The sequence below is a fragment of the Heloderma suspectum genome, chromosome 3 (genome assembly GCF_057233095.1).
Source record: "Heloderma suspectum isolate Gila_16-S chromosome 3, 16-S_ref, whole genome shotgun sequence".
Classification (NCBI taxonomy): domain Eukaryota; kingdom Metazoa; phylum Chordata; class Lepidosauria; order Squamata; family Helodermatidae; genus Heloderma; species Heloderma suspectum.
The window spans coordinates 35064852-35080896 of NC_139460.1; the positions used below are offsets into that span (position 1 = coordinate 35064852).

General features: G+C 44.7%; 1 protein-coding gene across 1 annotated transcript in view; it reads right to left on the reverse strand.

Moving 5' to 3' along the window:
• The window catches only part of ATP8A2 (ATPase phospholipid transporting 8A2), a 519580-nt gene that overhangs the window by 29303 nt on the left and 474232 nt on the right, over positions 1-16045 (reverse strand). Inside the window, exon 36 of the mRNA XM_084845428.1 lies at positions 1933-2037. Within this exon, the coding sequence (XP_084701554.1) occupies positions 1933-2037 (105 nt within the window). The remainder of the gene's footprint in view (positions 1-1932; positions 2038-16045) is intronic.

Here is a 16045-nt window from a genome sequence, read left to right on the forward strand (position 1 = left end):
AACTGAATGAATACTTCTGTGCAACCAAGGGAGCTTTGAACTTGCGTTTCTTGAACAGCAGCACCTTGCATAACAAGCCTCTTTTGTTTGAATCTGAGCAAAGTTTGACAAGCAGGTTATGGGATCATCCATCCATCATCTATCTATCTATCTATCTATCTATCTATCTATCTATCTATCTAAATAATAAAAGAGGACTTGTGCCTGTCTGTCCATCAGCACCATAGAATGAAGACCGTGAAACCTAGACACCTGAAACTTAGCATTCAGGGGTCTGCTTCTCAGGGTTATTTTGTTTTTAAAAGCATTAATGAAATTTAATTAATTTTAATGTGTCCATGTAGTGGAAGCCTGCAGTAACAACTTCAACATCTAACCATCACACAGCTTTGCAGTCAGTTAGGGATGTACAAGAGTTTTGTTCTGTTTGCAAATCATGTGAACATATCCTGTTCATAAACCTGCCTGTAAACACAAGCAGGAGTGTAATTCCTGGGAATTGTTTGCAGTTTCCCAAGGGTGCATTTGCTTTGGAAAGTGTGTACTTGTGCAAGTGCACACTTCCATAAATGCATATTCCCCCACCCCCAAACTGCATTTTCACACTTTAGCCTATGGGGGAAAGTACGCATTTGGGGTGCGTGCTTGGAAAAGTACACATTTTTCGTGACTGAAAATGTACACTTTTCCTGTTTGGGAAAAAAGGTACTTGTGTTTAGGAGTGAGAGCGAGGTGAGACAAGCATTGAGGTGGAAAACAGAGACCGCTGACACGCCCAAACACTGTTCATTCTCCCATCTCTACACTTGATACAGTTTGAAGTCAGGGGAGATCAGTAGGCTGAGGGATGCAGTGGAGGCTGGTGGTTCCAATGCAGTGGGGCTATGGATCTGCTCTGGGTTTCAGTCAGAACAAGCCAGAATTCTAAAGGAGCCATCCAAGGTGCTGAATCCATTTTGGGGATAGGGTTCAGCACCTTGGATCACCCCTTTAGAGTTCTGCCTGGTTCTGACTGAAACCCTGAGCAGATTCACAGCCCCACTGACATCGGAGCCACCAGCCTCCACCTGCCTCCTGCCCCTTGCTGTGGGGCAGCCCCCACTCAGGAGAATGCAGTGGACAGACCACTCCCACATGGGGCTATAGGGGTGCAACACGGCAGGTGCTGTGCCTAAGGGTGCCAGGGTCCGTGGCTTCACTCAGACAGGGCAGGCACGTTGTGTTCAACTCACGTATAAATATACAATAAAAACAACAAACAGCAGCATAAAACAATAATATTATGCACAGCAGATCAGATTTTTGTTGTCTCATTAAATAAAAGCAGATCCTTTTAGAATGGTTAGAGGCCACCAGGTTATCTGGCTACGAATCACAGTGCAAATGCTATTACTGAACCTGAGCCTAACCCACGGAGAAATTCTCTGACACCCTCCCCGCAGAAATGAACACAGACCTCTTGCACAACTCAAGTTTGTTAAATGGAAGCTTGGGAGCAAAATGTTTTGGGTAGACATAATCAGCTGCTTTTTTCGATCCATATTTTTTTTGTACGAGGTCTTGAAACTTTTTTTGTTCGGAGGCACCATCAATCAATGAGAGCAGGTAAGCCAACATTTTTTTTAAAAAAAGAAGCTGCCTGAAACAAGACCTTGGATCGGCCCCACTGCCCAATAAAAACTTTACATGCCGTCATGCAAAAAAACACTATCCAGAGCCTTGGCTTTGGCTTTGTTTACCAACATGATGGAGGGAGCAGTGAATGATGGAAGCTTTAAAAAAATGAAATAAAAATAAAGCAAGTAAATGGATAAAGTTGATGAGGGGTCTGGAAGGTCCCATCAGGTTGCAATGCATGGAGAAAAAAATAATGATGGGGGAATAGAGAGAAAAATACTGATCTGGCATGCTTCCAGATGGAATTGCCCCCACCTCTTTCCATTACTATCACGCAGCATAGATTTTCTCAGCTCTTTGGATTTAGCTTCCAACTCTTGAACCTGCTCCAGCAAAGTTTTATGGTAGGTATGCTTGGCCCTGTATCACAGGAGAAAGACACAAAACAAAGAAACCGACACATCAACTTTCATTAGTTGTAAAAGACTCAGCTTTTCCTGCTCAGAGTCAGTCGGATAAAGACATCTCTTTGGCAGGTCTGGCCCAAGCCATTGTGGGTTGCCCCATGTTTGTTTTGGTTTGGGGGTTTGTTTGGTTTTTTTGGCAAGGTTGCGGAGGATGATTTTTCTCAGTGGCACTAATGAATGTTACCACCCCAAGGTTGTGTGTGCAGTTCAGCTGGCCCTGACCTTTGGAAGATTTGGAAAATCAAGGGAGTGCAAGAACATAGGAAACGAACATTTGAGTGCAGTTTGACAGTACCTGGGACAACATACATGTAGAGTTGACAAAGCAGTTTGCATTAACAGAACACTGTCACCATGTTTAACAAACAAAATAAAAGCCACTATCCAACAGCCAAAATGGCTGCACTGTCAGGACCTGGTGGTGCATGGGACTATTCAAGAGCCAGGCATTCAACCAAGAGGGAAGGAATTCATCATACATTCAGAGCAGAGCAGAGCAGAATTCCATTATGTCCTTTGAGCAATGCACTCCAGTGCACTGAAAACCTGATGAGATTCTTTGATGACTATAACCACTCAAATCTTCTGGTTTTCATGGCTTTTTCTTCCCTAAATCATAGCCTTATAGAGGTAGATTCTTCTCCCTTCTTAAAATGCCACTTGCAAAGAGAACAAGAGAGAGAGAGAGAGAGAGAGAGAGACAGACAGACAGACAGACAGACAGACAGACACAAAGAATAAAGAAAGGTGTGTCTGTATCCAGAATCTTTTGTTTCTGTGTACAGAGTGTGCAGAAGTATGCACTACCGGCTCAAAGACAATTTATATGTGCAAATGTTTGCATCTTCAGAATCACTGACAGCCTTTATGCCAGGATTAACTGATTTTAAGAATTAAGCTCTTGTTCTCTCCAAATATTGGGAGAAGAGCAAATATCTTGCTACTGTTCCATCACCTTTCTTCAATCAGCACTTTCCTTTTCATGTTGCTTAAAAGAAAAGCACGAGTAAGCCATGAGATAACTTGGACTGGCATGTGTCCACAAAATACTTTTAAAAACAATGTGTAAAACCAACATACTTGGGAAAGAGATTTTATATTTTCCTTCAGTATTATATATTTGGGTTCGATTCACTGAGGGGCAGCAACAGAGTATAGGCATTTTCATGCCTGACACCTAAAAATGTGTATTTGAGCCGCTCTCCAATTTTGTGCGTGTCAGGTACAAATTTGGTTAATGCAGGAGAGAATTTGGAAAAGGAACAGAAGGACCTTTTCTTCTACGACAAAACAACAATGGAACCAATTACCTAGGGTGGTAGTGGGCTCTCCCACACTGGAGGCATTCAAGACGAGTCTGGACAGCCATCTGTCAGGGATGCTCTGACCTGGATTCCTGCATTGAGCAGGGGGTTGGACTCGATGGCCTTGTAGGCCCCTTCCAACCCCACTATTCTATGATTCTATGACCATTTTAGCCAATATAGGTTTTCCATTTGGGCCAGGAGCTAATTTAAAACAAAGTCCACATTTGCACATCCTGCAGTTTTGGAGGACAACCAGAGGCCCAAGGGGGACATCTGGCCCTTCGGTGGTTCCAATCCTGCCCTTCGGGGTTCCCAAGATGGAACTACCCCCTTTGGACAAATACTTTACTGATTAGATTTCTGTGACATATCTTTCAAGGTGCCATCTGTTATTTACTGACCAAATATTATTAATATTGCCTCTGATATTTTAATTCTACATCAAAATGACCACCATCTACAACTTGATCACTATCTGAATTCTAGTATTTTGGAAAACTTAAATGATAGTAGTATTATGTAGTATTCTATGATTCTATGTATGTGCTTCCAATACCATTTGATTTTTTTTAAAAAAGGAGAGACTGGCATACTTTTTAGACACCACACCCATAGTTTGGTTGTAATCAAGGCTGACCACCATTGTCATGCCCCCACTGGAGGAATCCTCCTCAGAGGAAGAGCTGGACCTCCCAGAAACTGCGGGCACCCCAGATCAGTCACTGTCACCAGATGGGGAGGAGCCTGGGCCCTCGGAGGAGATGGCTGCAGGTGCGTCCTTGTCAGGGGGAGGGGACTGTGAGGCAGAGGCTGAGCAACCCCCGGCCCCCAGGAGCGTTGTCGCCTCAAGCAGCAGGCCAGTAGGGCTCCTGTGGGAAGGAGTGCTCACCTGCAAAGAAGGACTCCTCAGGAGAAAGTGACTCCTCATGAGTAGGACTCTGACCAGTGAGTCTAATGTACTCCAATGTACTGCAGCTGAGCCTTGGGTGGGGCAGCAGGCTTTAGTGTTAAAAGCCTTCAGCGTACTTGGCTGGTATTGGAAACAACATTGTTCTTCCAGCTCCTTCTACTTTGTCCCCTGATGCTTGTCCTGCGATTGATGCTCTGTGCTAGGCTCTGCTTTTGGGCTGTGTAATGTATCTGACTGCCTGTGTATTGACCTTTGCCTGCTATCTTGACCGCTCCTGCCTAGCTGGAACCCTGTTGAATTGAAACCTGTGTGCTTCAACATTTGCTGGCTTTGTTGCCTTGGGTAGCCCTGTGCTCACAGTCTGCTGCAGTCAGTCCAGGACAACTATGAACATCAGTCATTGATCAGACTGGAAGCAGTGGGCAGCCACTAGACTGGTTCATATATGCATGTTCATTACTTGATGATGGTAACATGAAATCATGCCTTATAAAAATATAGTAAATAAATATACTGCCCAATAGCTGAAGCTAAAATACAACATAATGTGCAGTATAAATGTTTAAAACTGCAGTCTAAAATAGAAGTAAAAGCCAAAATAAAACCTAGCAGCAATACAATGATTTAAAACAGAAACTGAAAGACTAAAATGCCTGGGAAAATAAGGTCCTCACCTGGCATTTGTGTGTACAAAGGTGACACCATAGGAGGCTGGTGAATCCAATTTTGGTGGGGTGGATAGTCCATTCTGGTTTTTTTTTTAAAGCCACCCATTTTGGGGACAAGGTTCAGCACCTTGGATAGCTTTTTTTTTGGACTTCTGGCTGGTTATAACTAAAACCCAGTATGGAATTGCTACCCTACCAAAATTGGATCCACCAGCCTCCCCTGGGAGCCACCATAGATTTAACACCATGATCTATGCTTTGTATGTCTGTAGACACACTGCTTTTCAATGAGACTATTCCCACTTTCAGCTGCTAGTAATCAAGTGTACAGTAATCAAATGAAAAGGAATCAAGTATTGAACATGCATGTGTGAACCAGGCCACTGATTTTTTTAAAAAATCTGATCGTAGAGATTGTAAAGAGCCAGTCCTGCTGTCACTCAAATCAGTGAGAATACCTTCATTGACTGGAATGGTATAAGCCCTAATACTTTTTACATCAGGGCCAAGGATTTAAAAAAAGGATGCTTGGCACCTGTTTTACTATTGCACTTCTAGCATGATGAAACCTCAGCTGAATCCTACAAGCCTCTGCGTCACCACAATGGCACGTAGGGCTGTGCATTCAGATGTACACTCCATTATTCTCATTTGGCAGCTGGGAAACTGCTGTGCTCTTGAAAACACAAATAGGATTGTGAGACTTGATGGAGAATACAGATACCATTTCGCAAAGGAATGGGAATAGCAGCCGAGCTGTTCTCAAACATGAATTCTTTGAATAATGTGAAATTACCTAGAACTGCAAAAAAAATGTAATTAGACATTTACTGAAACTTCTTAGGCTAATTATTAAACTTGGCTTCCCTTTTAAGAACTGAAACTTTGGAAAGTTTATGTTTCCTAGTAGATGAAACCTGCTTTAAGCTTGGGACTGCTAACACTTATTAATCTGTCTTACTGACTTTGATTTCATATTCCTCTTAATTTGACTAAATACATTAAAAACATTGATGTTGGACTCTTCTGCTTTAAAAAAGACAATCTTTATTAGACTGAAGTCAACTATTTGGAACTTTAAACTTTCTGTGTGGCTTTGCCCTACTTGGAAGTAAAACCCATGAATCTAGTGGGACTTTGAAGTAAGTGCACATAGGGATGCAGCCTTAGAGTGTTGAGCTGCAGAGAAACTGAGTGTGCACCTCATCTGTCCCTTCCTTTCCCTGTTTCCACTGTGCTCCATCTTCAAGTTGTAGTAGCCAACATTCCAGTTCCATTACAGGGTCAGCCCTACCGTTACGCAGGGTGAGTTGGCTCACATCAGTTGGCAGGATTTGGGGGTATCTTTAAGGGGCAGCAGACCATTTATTATCTCATTTATTATTATATTTTTATTACTATAAGAAAGAGCACCATTTGAATTTTTTGCCAAAGGGAACCAAATGTCTCGGGCCGTCTCTGTCCCACTGTCTGATTCAGAGTTATTAAAGAATTCTTAGGTATCCATACTGACATATGCCATCACATCAGTGTAAGTCAGTGGCACGGCTGTTTACCTGAACTGTGAGTTGTTCACCATGTACAGGGTGCCCCTTTGACTGCTGAGCAAAATCAGATCACACCGGTGAAGATTTAAGAAGACAGGAAGCTGCCTTACACCGCGTCAGACCACTGGTCTGTCTAGTTCAGCACCGTCTACACCTGCCTTCCCCCAACCTGGTGCTCCCCAGGGCCCCATCTACATGGCACCACTTTCACCCCCCACCCTGTCGCAACTACGCAGCAATGCGGCTTCGAACTAGCATCCCCTGCGATACACTCGCAATTTACCGCAGACTTCCGTAATAGACTCACAGTGTCCTCTTTTTTTGCCATTATACTTAAACAGCTGTGCAGTCCCGTGAGCATGAGGGTAAACCACTTCATTGGCTGTTTTGTATTTTAGGGGTTCTGTTGTGTCTTTCCCTCCCTCGTTAGTTAAAAATTGGTTGTTCTGTGCTCCTTCATTTCCGCGCCATCTGTTTGTCAGTTCCCCAGCCCAAGACTCTCGCAATGGTTCACACTTACAGATGTGAGTGATACGTGCCTACCCATTGCTCTGAAAAGGTTGCTGGAGCGACCTCCCCCAAGACCCCCCTGACCCTTGGGCACTGAGTCCAAAAGCGACCATTGCAAAGATATGAAGCTGCAAAAATGTGTGAAAGTGTGATTAGATAACTGAAAATGCCCCTCTGTGCCTCTGTAACTGCGCAGCTGCGAAGGATCAGGGGATAAAGGGGCGTCACAGAGCGATGCAAGCACTATGTACGCCTACAACACACCCACCTCAAAATGTGAAGTCAGTTTGGGGAAGGGACAGACGGCCCACAACTGCAGGGAAACCTGCAGCAAACCCCCCAAATCGCAGCAAAATGCCACCTCGGAAATCTGCAGTTCTGGGAGAAAACCACGGATGGCTGTGAAGTGGCGACTGAATCATCTATCCTGAGGGACTTTGACTCACAGCTGCCCCAGAGTAAAAGGCTCATGTAGATGGGGCCCAGATGTTTTGGACTACAGCTCCCATCAGGTCTAGCGAGCAGACAATGGCGTGGGCTCACGGGAGTTGTGCCCCTCCAGATGTTTTGGCCTACAAGTTGCCCACCCCTGCTTTACATAGTATGACGTGGTCCCATCTGTAAGTAAAGTGCAATGATCTCAATAAAATCTCCTCTTCCTTTTTTATATTTCAAATCCGTGCCTAGCTATTATGATTGCCTCCTGGCTGCCTATTTATGAATTGTTGTTGTTGTTCAGTCGTTCAGTCGTGTCCGACTCTTCGTGACCCCATGGACCATAGCACGCCAGACCTTCCTGTCCTGCGCTCTCTCCCGGAGCGTGCTCAAGTTCATATTCATGGCATCCGTGATGCTATCTAGCCATCTCATCCTCTGCCGTCCCCTTCTCCTTTTGCCTTCAGTCTTTCCCAGCATCAGGGTCTTTTCCAGGGAGTTTTCTTTTCGCATTAGGTGGCCAAAATATTGGAGCTTCAGCTTCATTATCTGTCCTTCCAATGAGCACTCAGGGTTGATTTCCTTTAGGATGGACTGATTTGACCTCCTTGCAGTCCAGGGGACCCGTAAGAGTCTTCTCCAGCACCACAGTTCAAAAACATCCATTCTTCGGCGCTCAGCCTTCCTTATAGTCCAGCTCTCACAGCCATACATTACTACTGGGAAAACCATAGCTTTGATTAGACGGACCTTTGTCGGCAAGGTGATGTCTCTGCTTCTTACTATGCCGTCTAGGTTGGCCATAGCTTTCCTCCCAAGGAGCAAGCGTCTTTTAATTTCATGGCTACAGTCACCGTCTGCGGTGATCTTGGAGCCCAAGAAAGTAAAATCTGTCACTGCTTCCATTTCTTCCCCTTCTATATGCCAGGAAGTGATGGGGCCAGATGCCATGATCTTAGTTTTTTTAATGTTGAGTTTCAAACCAGCTTTTGCACTCTCCTCTTTCACCCTCAACAAGAGGCTCTTTAGATCCTCTTCGCTTTCTGCCATTAGGGTGGTATCGTCTGCATATCGGAGGTTGTTGATAATTCTCCCAGCAATCTCAATTCCGACATCAGATTCATCCAACCCGGCATTTCTCATGATGTACTCTGCATATAAGTTAAATAAGCAGGGTGACAATATGCAGCCTTGTCGTACTCTTTTCCCAATTTTGAACCAATTGGTTGTTCCATGTCCGGTTCTTACTGTTGCTTCTTGACCCTCGTACAGGTTTCTCAGGAGACAGGTAAGGTGGTCTGGTACTCCCATCACTTTAAGAATTTGCCACAGTTTGTTGTGATCCACACAATCAAAGGCTTTAGCGTAGTCAATGAAGCAGAAATAGACGTTTTTCTGGAATTCTCTTGCTTTCTCCATGATGCAGCGAATGTTGGCGATTTGATCTCTAGTTCCTCTGCCTCTTCTAAACCCAGCTTGTACTTCCGGTAGTTCTCGGTTCGCATATTGCTGAAGCCTAGCTTGTAGGATTTTGAGCATCACCTTGCTGGCATGTGAAATGAGCGCAATTGTGCGGTAGTTTGAACACTCTTTGGCGTTGCCCTTCTTTGGAATTGGAATGTAAACTGACCTTTTCCAGTCTTGTGGCCACTGTTGAGTGTTCCAGATTTGTTGGCATATTGAATGCAGCACAACAGCATCATCTTTTAGGATTTTAAATAGCTCGGCTGGAATACTGTCATCTCCGCTAGCTTTGTTGTTACTAATGCTTCCTAAGGCCCACTTGACTTCACTCTCCAGGATGTCCGGCTCAAGTTCAGTGACCGCACTATCATGGCTATCAGGGACATTCAGATCTTTCCTGTATAGTTCTTCTGTGTATTCTTGCCACCTCTTCTTAATCTCATCTGCTTGTGTTAGGTCCCTGCCTTCTTTGTCCTTTATCATGCCCGTCTTTGCACAAAACGTTCCCTTGAGATCTCCAATTTTCTTGAAGAGATCTCTAGTCTTTCCCATTCTGTTGTTTTCCTCGATTTCTTTGCATTGTTCATTTAAGAAGGCCTTCTTGTCTCTCCTTGCTATTCTCTGGAACTCTGCATTCAGTTGGGTATATCTTCCCCTTTCTCCCTTGCTTTTTGCTTCCCTTCTTTCCTCAGCTACTTGTAAAGCCTCATCAGACAGCCACTTGGCTTTCTTGCATTTCTTTTTCTTTGGGATGGATTTCATTGCTGCCTCCTGAACAATGTTACGGACCTCCGTCCATAGTTCCTCAGGCACTCTGTCTATCAGGTCTAATCCCTGAAATCTATTCTTCACCTCCACTGTATATTCATCAGGGATATGATTTAGGTCATACCTGAACGGTTTAGTGGTTTTCCCAACGTTCTTCAATTTAAGCCGGAATTTTGCAAGAAGCAGCTCATGATCTGAGCCACAGTCAGCTCCAGGTCTTGTTTTTACTGACTGTATGGAGCTTCTCCATCTTTGGCTGCAAAGGACATAATCAATCTGATTTCGATATTGACCATCTGGTGACGTCCATGTGTAGAGTCGCCTCTTGTGCTGTTGGAAAAGAGTGTTTGCTATGATCAGCATGTTCTCTTGGCAAAACTCTATTAGCTTTTGTCCTGCTTCATTTTGTACACCAAGGCCATGCCTGCCTGTTATCCCAGTGATTTCTTGACTTCCTGCTTTAGCATTCCAATCCCCTATGATGAAGAGGACATCTTTTTTTGGTGTTAGTTCTAGAAGGTGTTGTAGGTCTTCATAGAACCGATCAACCTCATCTTCTTCAGCCTCAGTGGTTGGGGCATAGACTTGAATTACTGTGATGTTGAATGGTTTGCCTTGGATTCGTACTGAGATCATTCTATCATTTTTAAGATTGTACCCCAGTACTGCTTTTCCCACCCTTTTGTTGACTATGAGTGCTACTCCATTTCTTCTCAGGGATTCTTGCCCACAATAGTAGATATGATGGTCACCCGAATTAAATTCGCCCATGCCTGTCCATTTTAGTTCGCTGATTCCCAAGATGTCGATGTTCAATCTTGCCATCTCATGTTTGACCACCTCCAGCTTACCTTGATTCATTGATCTGACATTCCAGGTTCCTAAACAATATTGTTCTTTACCGCATCGGATTTTCTTTTCACCACCAGACACATCCACAGCTGAGTGTCCTTTCGGCTTTGGCCCAGCCGCTTCACTCTTTCTGGCACTACTTGGAAATACCCTCTGCTCTTCCCCAGTAGCATATTGGACACCTTCCGACCTGAGGGGCTCATCTTCCGGCGTCATATCTTTTAGCCTTGTGATACGTTCCATGGGGTTTTCTTGGCAAGAATACTGGAGTGGGTTGCCATTTCCTTCTCCAGTGGACCACATTTTGTCAGAACTCTCCGCCATGACCTGTCCATCTTGGGTGGCCCTGCACGGCATAGCTTATGGCTTCACTGAGTTACGCAAGCCCCTTCGCCACAACAAGGCAGTGATCCATGAAGGGGCTATTTATGAATACAAGGATCCAAAGATTAAGAGCACTGTCAGTTTACTAGATAAGATCTTATTCTAGAAACATTCAGGACATGGAAATGTTGATTCATCTCATGTCTGTAATGACACAAGGGGCAAACGAGTATTTAACTACAGAAAAAGCCTGATCCCATTTTTCTGCAACAGTCCTTGCAAAAATCCTATTGACACCAAGGGAAACAGAAGGTGAGACATCTTTCATGACCAAGGAAAAGGTACCAACTGAATCCTGTCCATTCATAAATAGACAAGATGTGTGCTTATTTCTCATTATCTGCAGTCCAATTAATATACTCAAATGCATCAATTAGAGCGGGCAATGTTTTCAGCCTCATGAGCCAAACTCTTTGCAACCAGTCCGCTCAGGGCTGGAGTGCTCCCAGGCCCTCTGGTGATGACATCACCTAGCTTGGCTACGGAGACTCTGACTGGGCTAGGATGTGGTCTATAGGTTGCCAGCTGGCCATCCCTGGCTTAGTGGAAGTTATGTTGAAAGAGCAGAAAGACAGCATTTCCTGGTGATGTACAAATACTAGAATAGAGAAACTACTGGGATTTCCATTTTAAGTGACTGGGTTCATACAACATGGCAATCTAGAGTATGGCTTATGAGTTGTTGCTGAATTGTGGGTTGTTGTGTTGTGTGAACCCAGCTGTGCTAAGAAACCATGGTTTGTTAACCACAAACAACCCCGAGTTCACAACCCAACAACAAACAATGGGTTCTCTTTGTGGGATCTTCATGGTTAACAAACCATGGTTTGTTAGCATGGCCGGATTCATGCAACATCCCACGATTCAACAACAACCCATGATTCAATGACAACCCATACTCTGGGTTGTCGTGTTGTGTGAGCAACCTTAGTGCCTCACCGGATGCACACACATGCAGACTCAATATGATACGAAAAAAAATATGTGATCAAAGTTTTAAGGAAATAAGTATCATCTGATGCTGATCATGTGAATTCTCTCATTCCCTTCAGGTGGAAAAATGAGATAGAAAAGGGAGCAGTGTGGCACAGGTCTGGGGATGATGCTTTTCTTCATTGCCCACACCCTCTCTGCAGTGCCTTAAACCTGAGGCATACATGTGATTTTGGATCGTCACGAAGCATCGGGAAGGTAATCTTGTTCTAATGCTGCACAGAGCTGTATGAAGACCTGTGCTTCCATGTCCTGGTGAGCTAGGATCAATCAGATTGAATGATGTTCCCAAGGGCCATGAATTTTGGCTGGGCTTGTGACCCAAATAAGAGCTGGTTACCATCTGACCCCTGCACTGATTCCTCTGGCACAGGATTCAGGATTGGGGAGAGGGTAGCCTCTCACTCTGTGACGAGCCACTCTGGTGAGTTGACTGGCTAGTCAAATGGCAGGGTCATTCCATGTTGGGCCTTTAGGGGAGCCAGAAACAGCACCATGCTTATTGCTGTGCAAAAGACTGTGTGGGCAAAAAGACCCTGAATCTCACGCTGTTCGGACTGTTGCAGCCTCCTGATGTGTACAGGGCTAATATAAGTGGAAAACATGGATGATCACACTATAAACCTTGCTTCCATTTCCCAACTGATTAATTATTGCACAATTCTCTGGAAGGCATAAGACCTGCACCAGTCAATAAGAAGCAGATATATAGCATGCTATTGGTGAAGTGCTCTGTTCCCCAGTTCATTAGAAAACAACTTCTGCTGGCCACTTCAGTGTGTATTACAATCAGGACACTGGAAGCTGAATGTCAGTTTATTCAGGCAATTAGATGTCTATGGAGCCCTCAAGTACATGCAGAATCAAAAATCTCACAAATATTTTAAAGCCTGATTTTCAGCCAGGAGGGTGGCTAACCGATGTGATAGTAGCATAACCTGTGTGTTAGAACGTGGATTGGGCTGCCTCCTCCCAGCTGTTTTTCTCCTGGAAGAACTCTGAGACTGCAAGTACCCTCACCAGGAGAAAAATAGCATGGGGTGGGGTGGGGCAGAAGTGCCACTTCACAGGAATTTGGCTACGACCTGCATTCCAACACATGGGTGTTCCAATGTCACATCGAGAGTGCTTACAGGCTGGGGTCTTTTGCACTATATCGTTATCGCTCTTCCATTTTAAACTACATACACATTGACCTGGTTCAGACATCACGCTGTGGCTCCTCATGGGTTATTTAATGTGTGATGAGCCATGGTGCCTGCAGGTGTCCTATTGCAACCCTTGAACATCCCTAAAATGGACCATGGATTTGGCCATGCTTGCCAGGTTCGTATGACATGACAACCCTCAAGCGTAGCTTGCATACAGAAAATGGCAGCTGCACATGCCCTGCACACACTGCAGCCTCACCGTGGGTTAAATAACCCATGGTGGACTGTTGTGTCATGCGAACAGCCCCAACTACAGTTGACTTCCCACACCCCGGCCATGTTTTTGTGGTGGTGGCCATGTTTTTTTCACCACAGTGCCCGGGACATCAACTCAATTTCTGGGGCATTGCCAAACAGAAAAAAGATGGTGGTCACCTGGAGCCTGATCTTTAAAGTGCCTATGGCAGGCATTAGCTGTGGAGCCCTATTGGGGTCCTGGTAGCTGCCTAAGCATGCCAGGTGGTGGTGCTGGCCATGAAGAGATTGCGATGTGCCTCCATGTGCAGAACATTACACCATAGCACTGCCCTCTGAAGCCTGAAATACACAAACATCCCCTTCACACACACACAAATGCTGCCCATCATACTTAGGGGTGTTTAGATAATATACATCAGGGGTGTTGAACCACTTTCAACCCAAAGGCTGAACTTCCTTTCAGAGAAGCTCCCAGGGTCTGGACACCAGTTATGGGCAGGGCCAGTGGAAAAAGGGGTGGGGTCCAAATCCCAAAAGCACCAGCACAGTTTAGCTTAAAGCTCTTACTGCCAGTAACTAAGTCTTAGGAGTAGGGATGGCATGGGAGCTGCTCCTGCCCACACCCCCGAGCCCCACTCGCTGAACCGCTGCTTGCCCCCTGCCTGTGCTCGGCGAATGGCCTGCACTCACCCGGGCGGCCTTGTCGAGCTTCATGGTCGTTTTGAGAAATAAAATGGTGATTGCAAAAAGGAGCATATTTGCTCACATGTGAAAATGCGCAGTTTTGCAAATGCGCATATTCGCGTATGTGCAAAATGCGCATTTTTGCGAATGCACATATTCGTGTATGTGTGAAATGCACATTTTCCATAAATGCACATTTTCGTACACACACTGATGCATGCCTTTGCAAAAATGTGCATTTCGCACATGAGAATATGTGCATTTGCAAAAATGCACATTTTCACACATACAAAAACATGTGCATTTTTGCGATCACGATTTTATTTTTTTTAAATGGTGACCATGGAGCTTGATGAGGCCGCTGGGGTGAGTGCAGGCTGCTCATTGAGCGTGGGAGGGGCTTGAGCACAGTCTGGGGACCGGCGAGTGGGGGCAGGGGCTGGGCAGGCACCCAGAGAATCCGGACAGGAGTGAGTACACACATCCCTACTTAGGAGAGGCATTTCAGCCTTCCAGAATGATGAAGAAACTGCACAAAAGCTAGGATACCACCAGACAGTTGATAGCTGGCAGAAAGAGTTTGAGGTCAGGGGAAGGAGGCATGGTTATCTGCGGTCCTGGTCCCAGGAGGGCTGGACTGGGACCTCAGGAGGGTCAGATTTGGCCACCAGACCTGAGGGTCTGCACTCCTGATATCCATCCGTCTATCCATCCATCCATCCATCCATCCATCATCTCCAGTTCCTGACATTCCATTACACTTTAGCACGATCAAGAAATGGAACCCCTCAGTGAGGTTGTGCAGATAGGAACAGACTTAGAGCATTTCTACATGAAACTTTTATTGCACGCTCATGATTGGTCACTCACAGAAGTTTGTGGGTCCTTTACAAGATGTTGTCAATCTTCAGGGTGTCTCCCATGCTTTTTGACCTTTATCCCACTTTTTTAAAAAATTGGAGATAACCCAATAAGGAACATTAATTCAATATATCAGCAGTGTGTAATTGCCCCATCTGGTGGCTGTATAGTGAAATGTATAGACTTTGCTGAGATAGAAAGTCCTCGATTCAAAGCACGTGTCCGACTGTGTAAAGGCAACGATCTTAATCCCGCAAAGAATCTGGAAGCAGAAGCCCTGGTAAGGATGCAGGATTTTACCTCATGTGGTGAAACCCCTTATTTACCAGGAACAGGAAATGGGCAGCCTAATAGTGGTCCCCAAGTACAGACCTTTATGTTCTCATATATAAATGAATGACTGCCTTTCACTTTGGTGGGGCAGGGGCATGGATAAAAGCACTGTCCTTGTAGTAACAACAAAACTTGCCTCCAACTTTGACAGTGGTTGGCCTGGCTGTCACTAAGAGGGACATGCTACCAGGTGTCTTTGCCACATAAAAGCTGTGCACATCACACCTAGCATAATGTTGGTCATTTTGCTAATAATATATAATGATCAGCTTTTGGTCCATCAAATTTTTCTTCTTCAGAAACCCAGCATGATTAACCTTCACTTAGCAATAACAATGAGAGATAACTTAGTCATCACTTCCTTGTTCCAGTCAACAGATAGACGCAAAACTTGGGCCAGTGGTGGAGACCACAGAGAAGCTTATTCCTTCTTGGCAACATTTTGTTCTTCCTTATAGAGGGCTACCTTCAACAGCTGAAAGCTGGGAAATCAAGATAATTCCCCATGCACCAGCAAATGATAAAAATTGGTCTTCCTAGGTGGTGTTGGCGGGGAACCCAATCAGTAAAGGATCCATTCACAGACTTCACTAAATATGTATTTTGCCATGAGATGATAACATTATGGGTTATAGTACTTTGCATTTTGGTTTCGTGACCCACAAACTACATGTGTAAACTTTTTTATGCTCAGCCGCTTCATTCCACAGCTGGGATATCCGTTGCTCAATCTATCAAGAAGCATCTTGACATATTCCTTTAAATAGAAGCAGGGAAAACCATAGGGCTTAAAGACATTCTGTCTAGTTCAGATAAAACAGTAGCAAAGATACAAG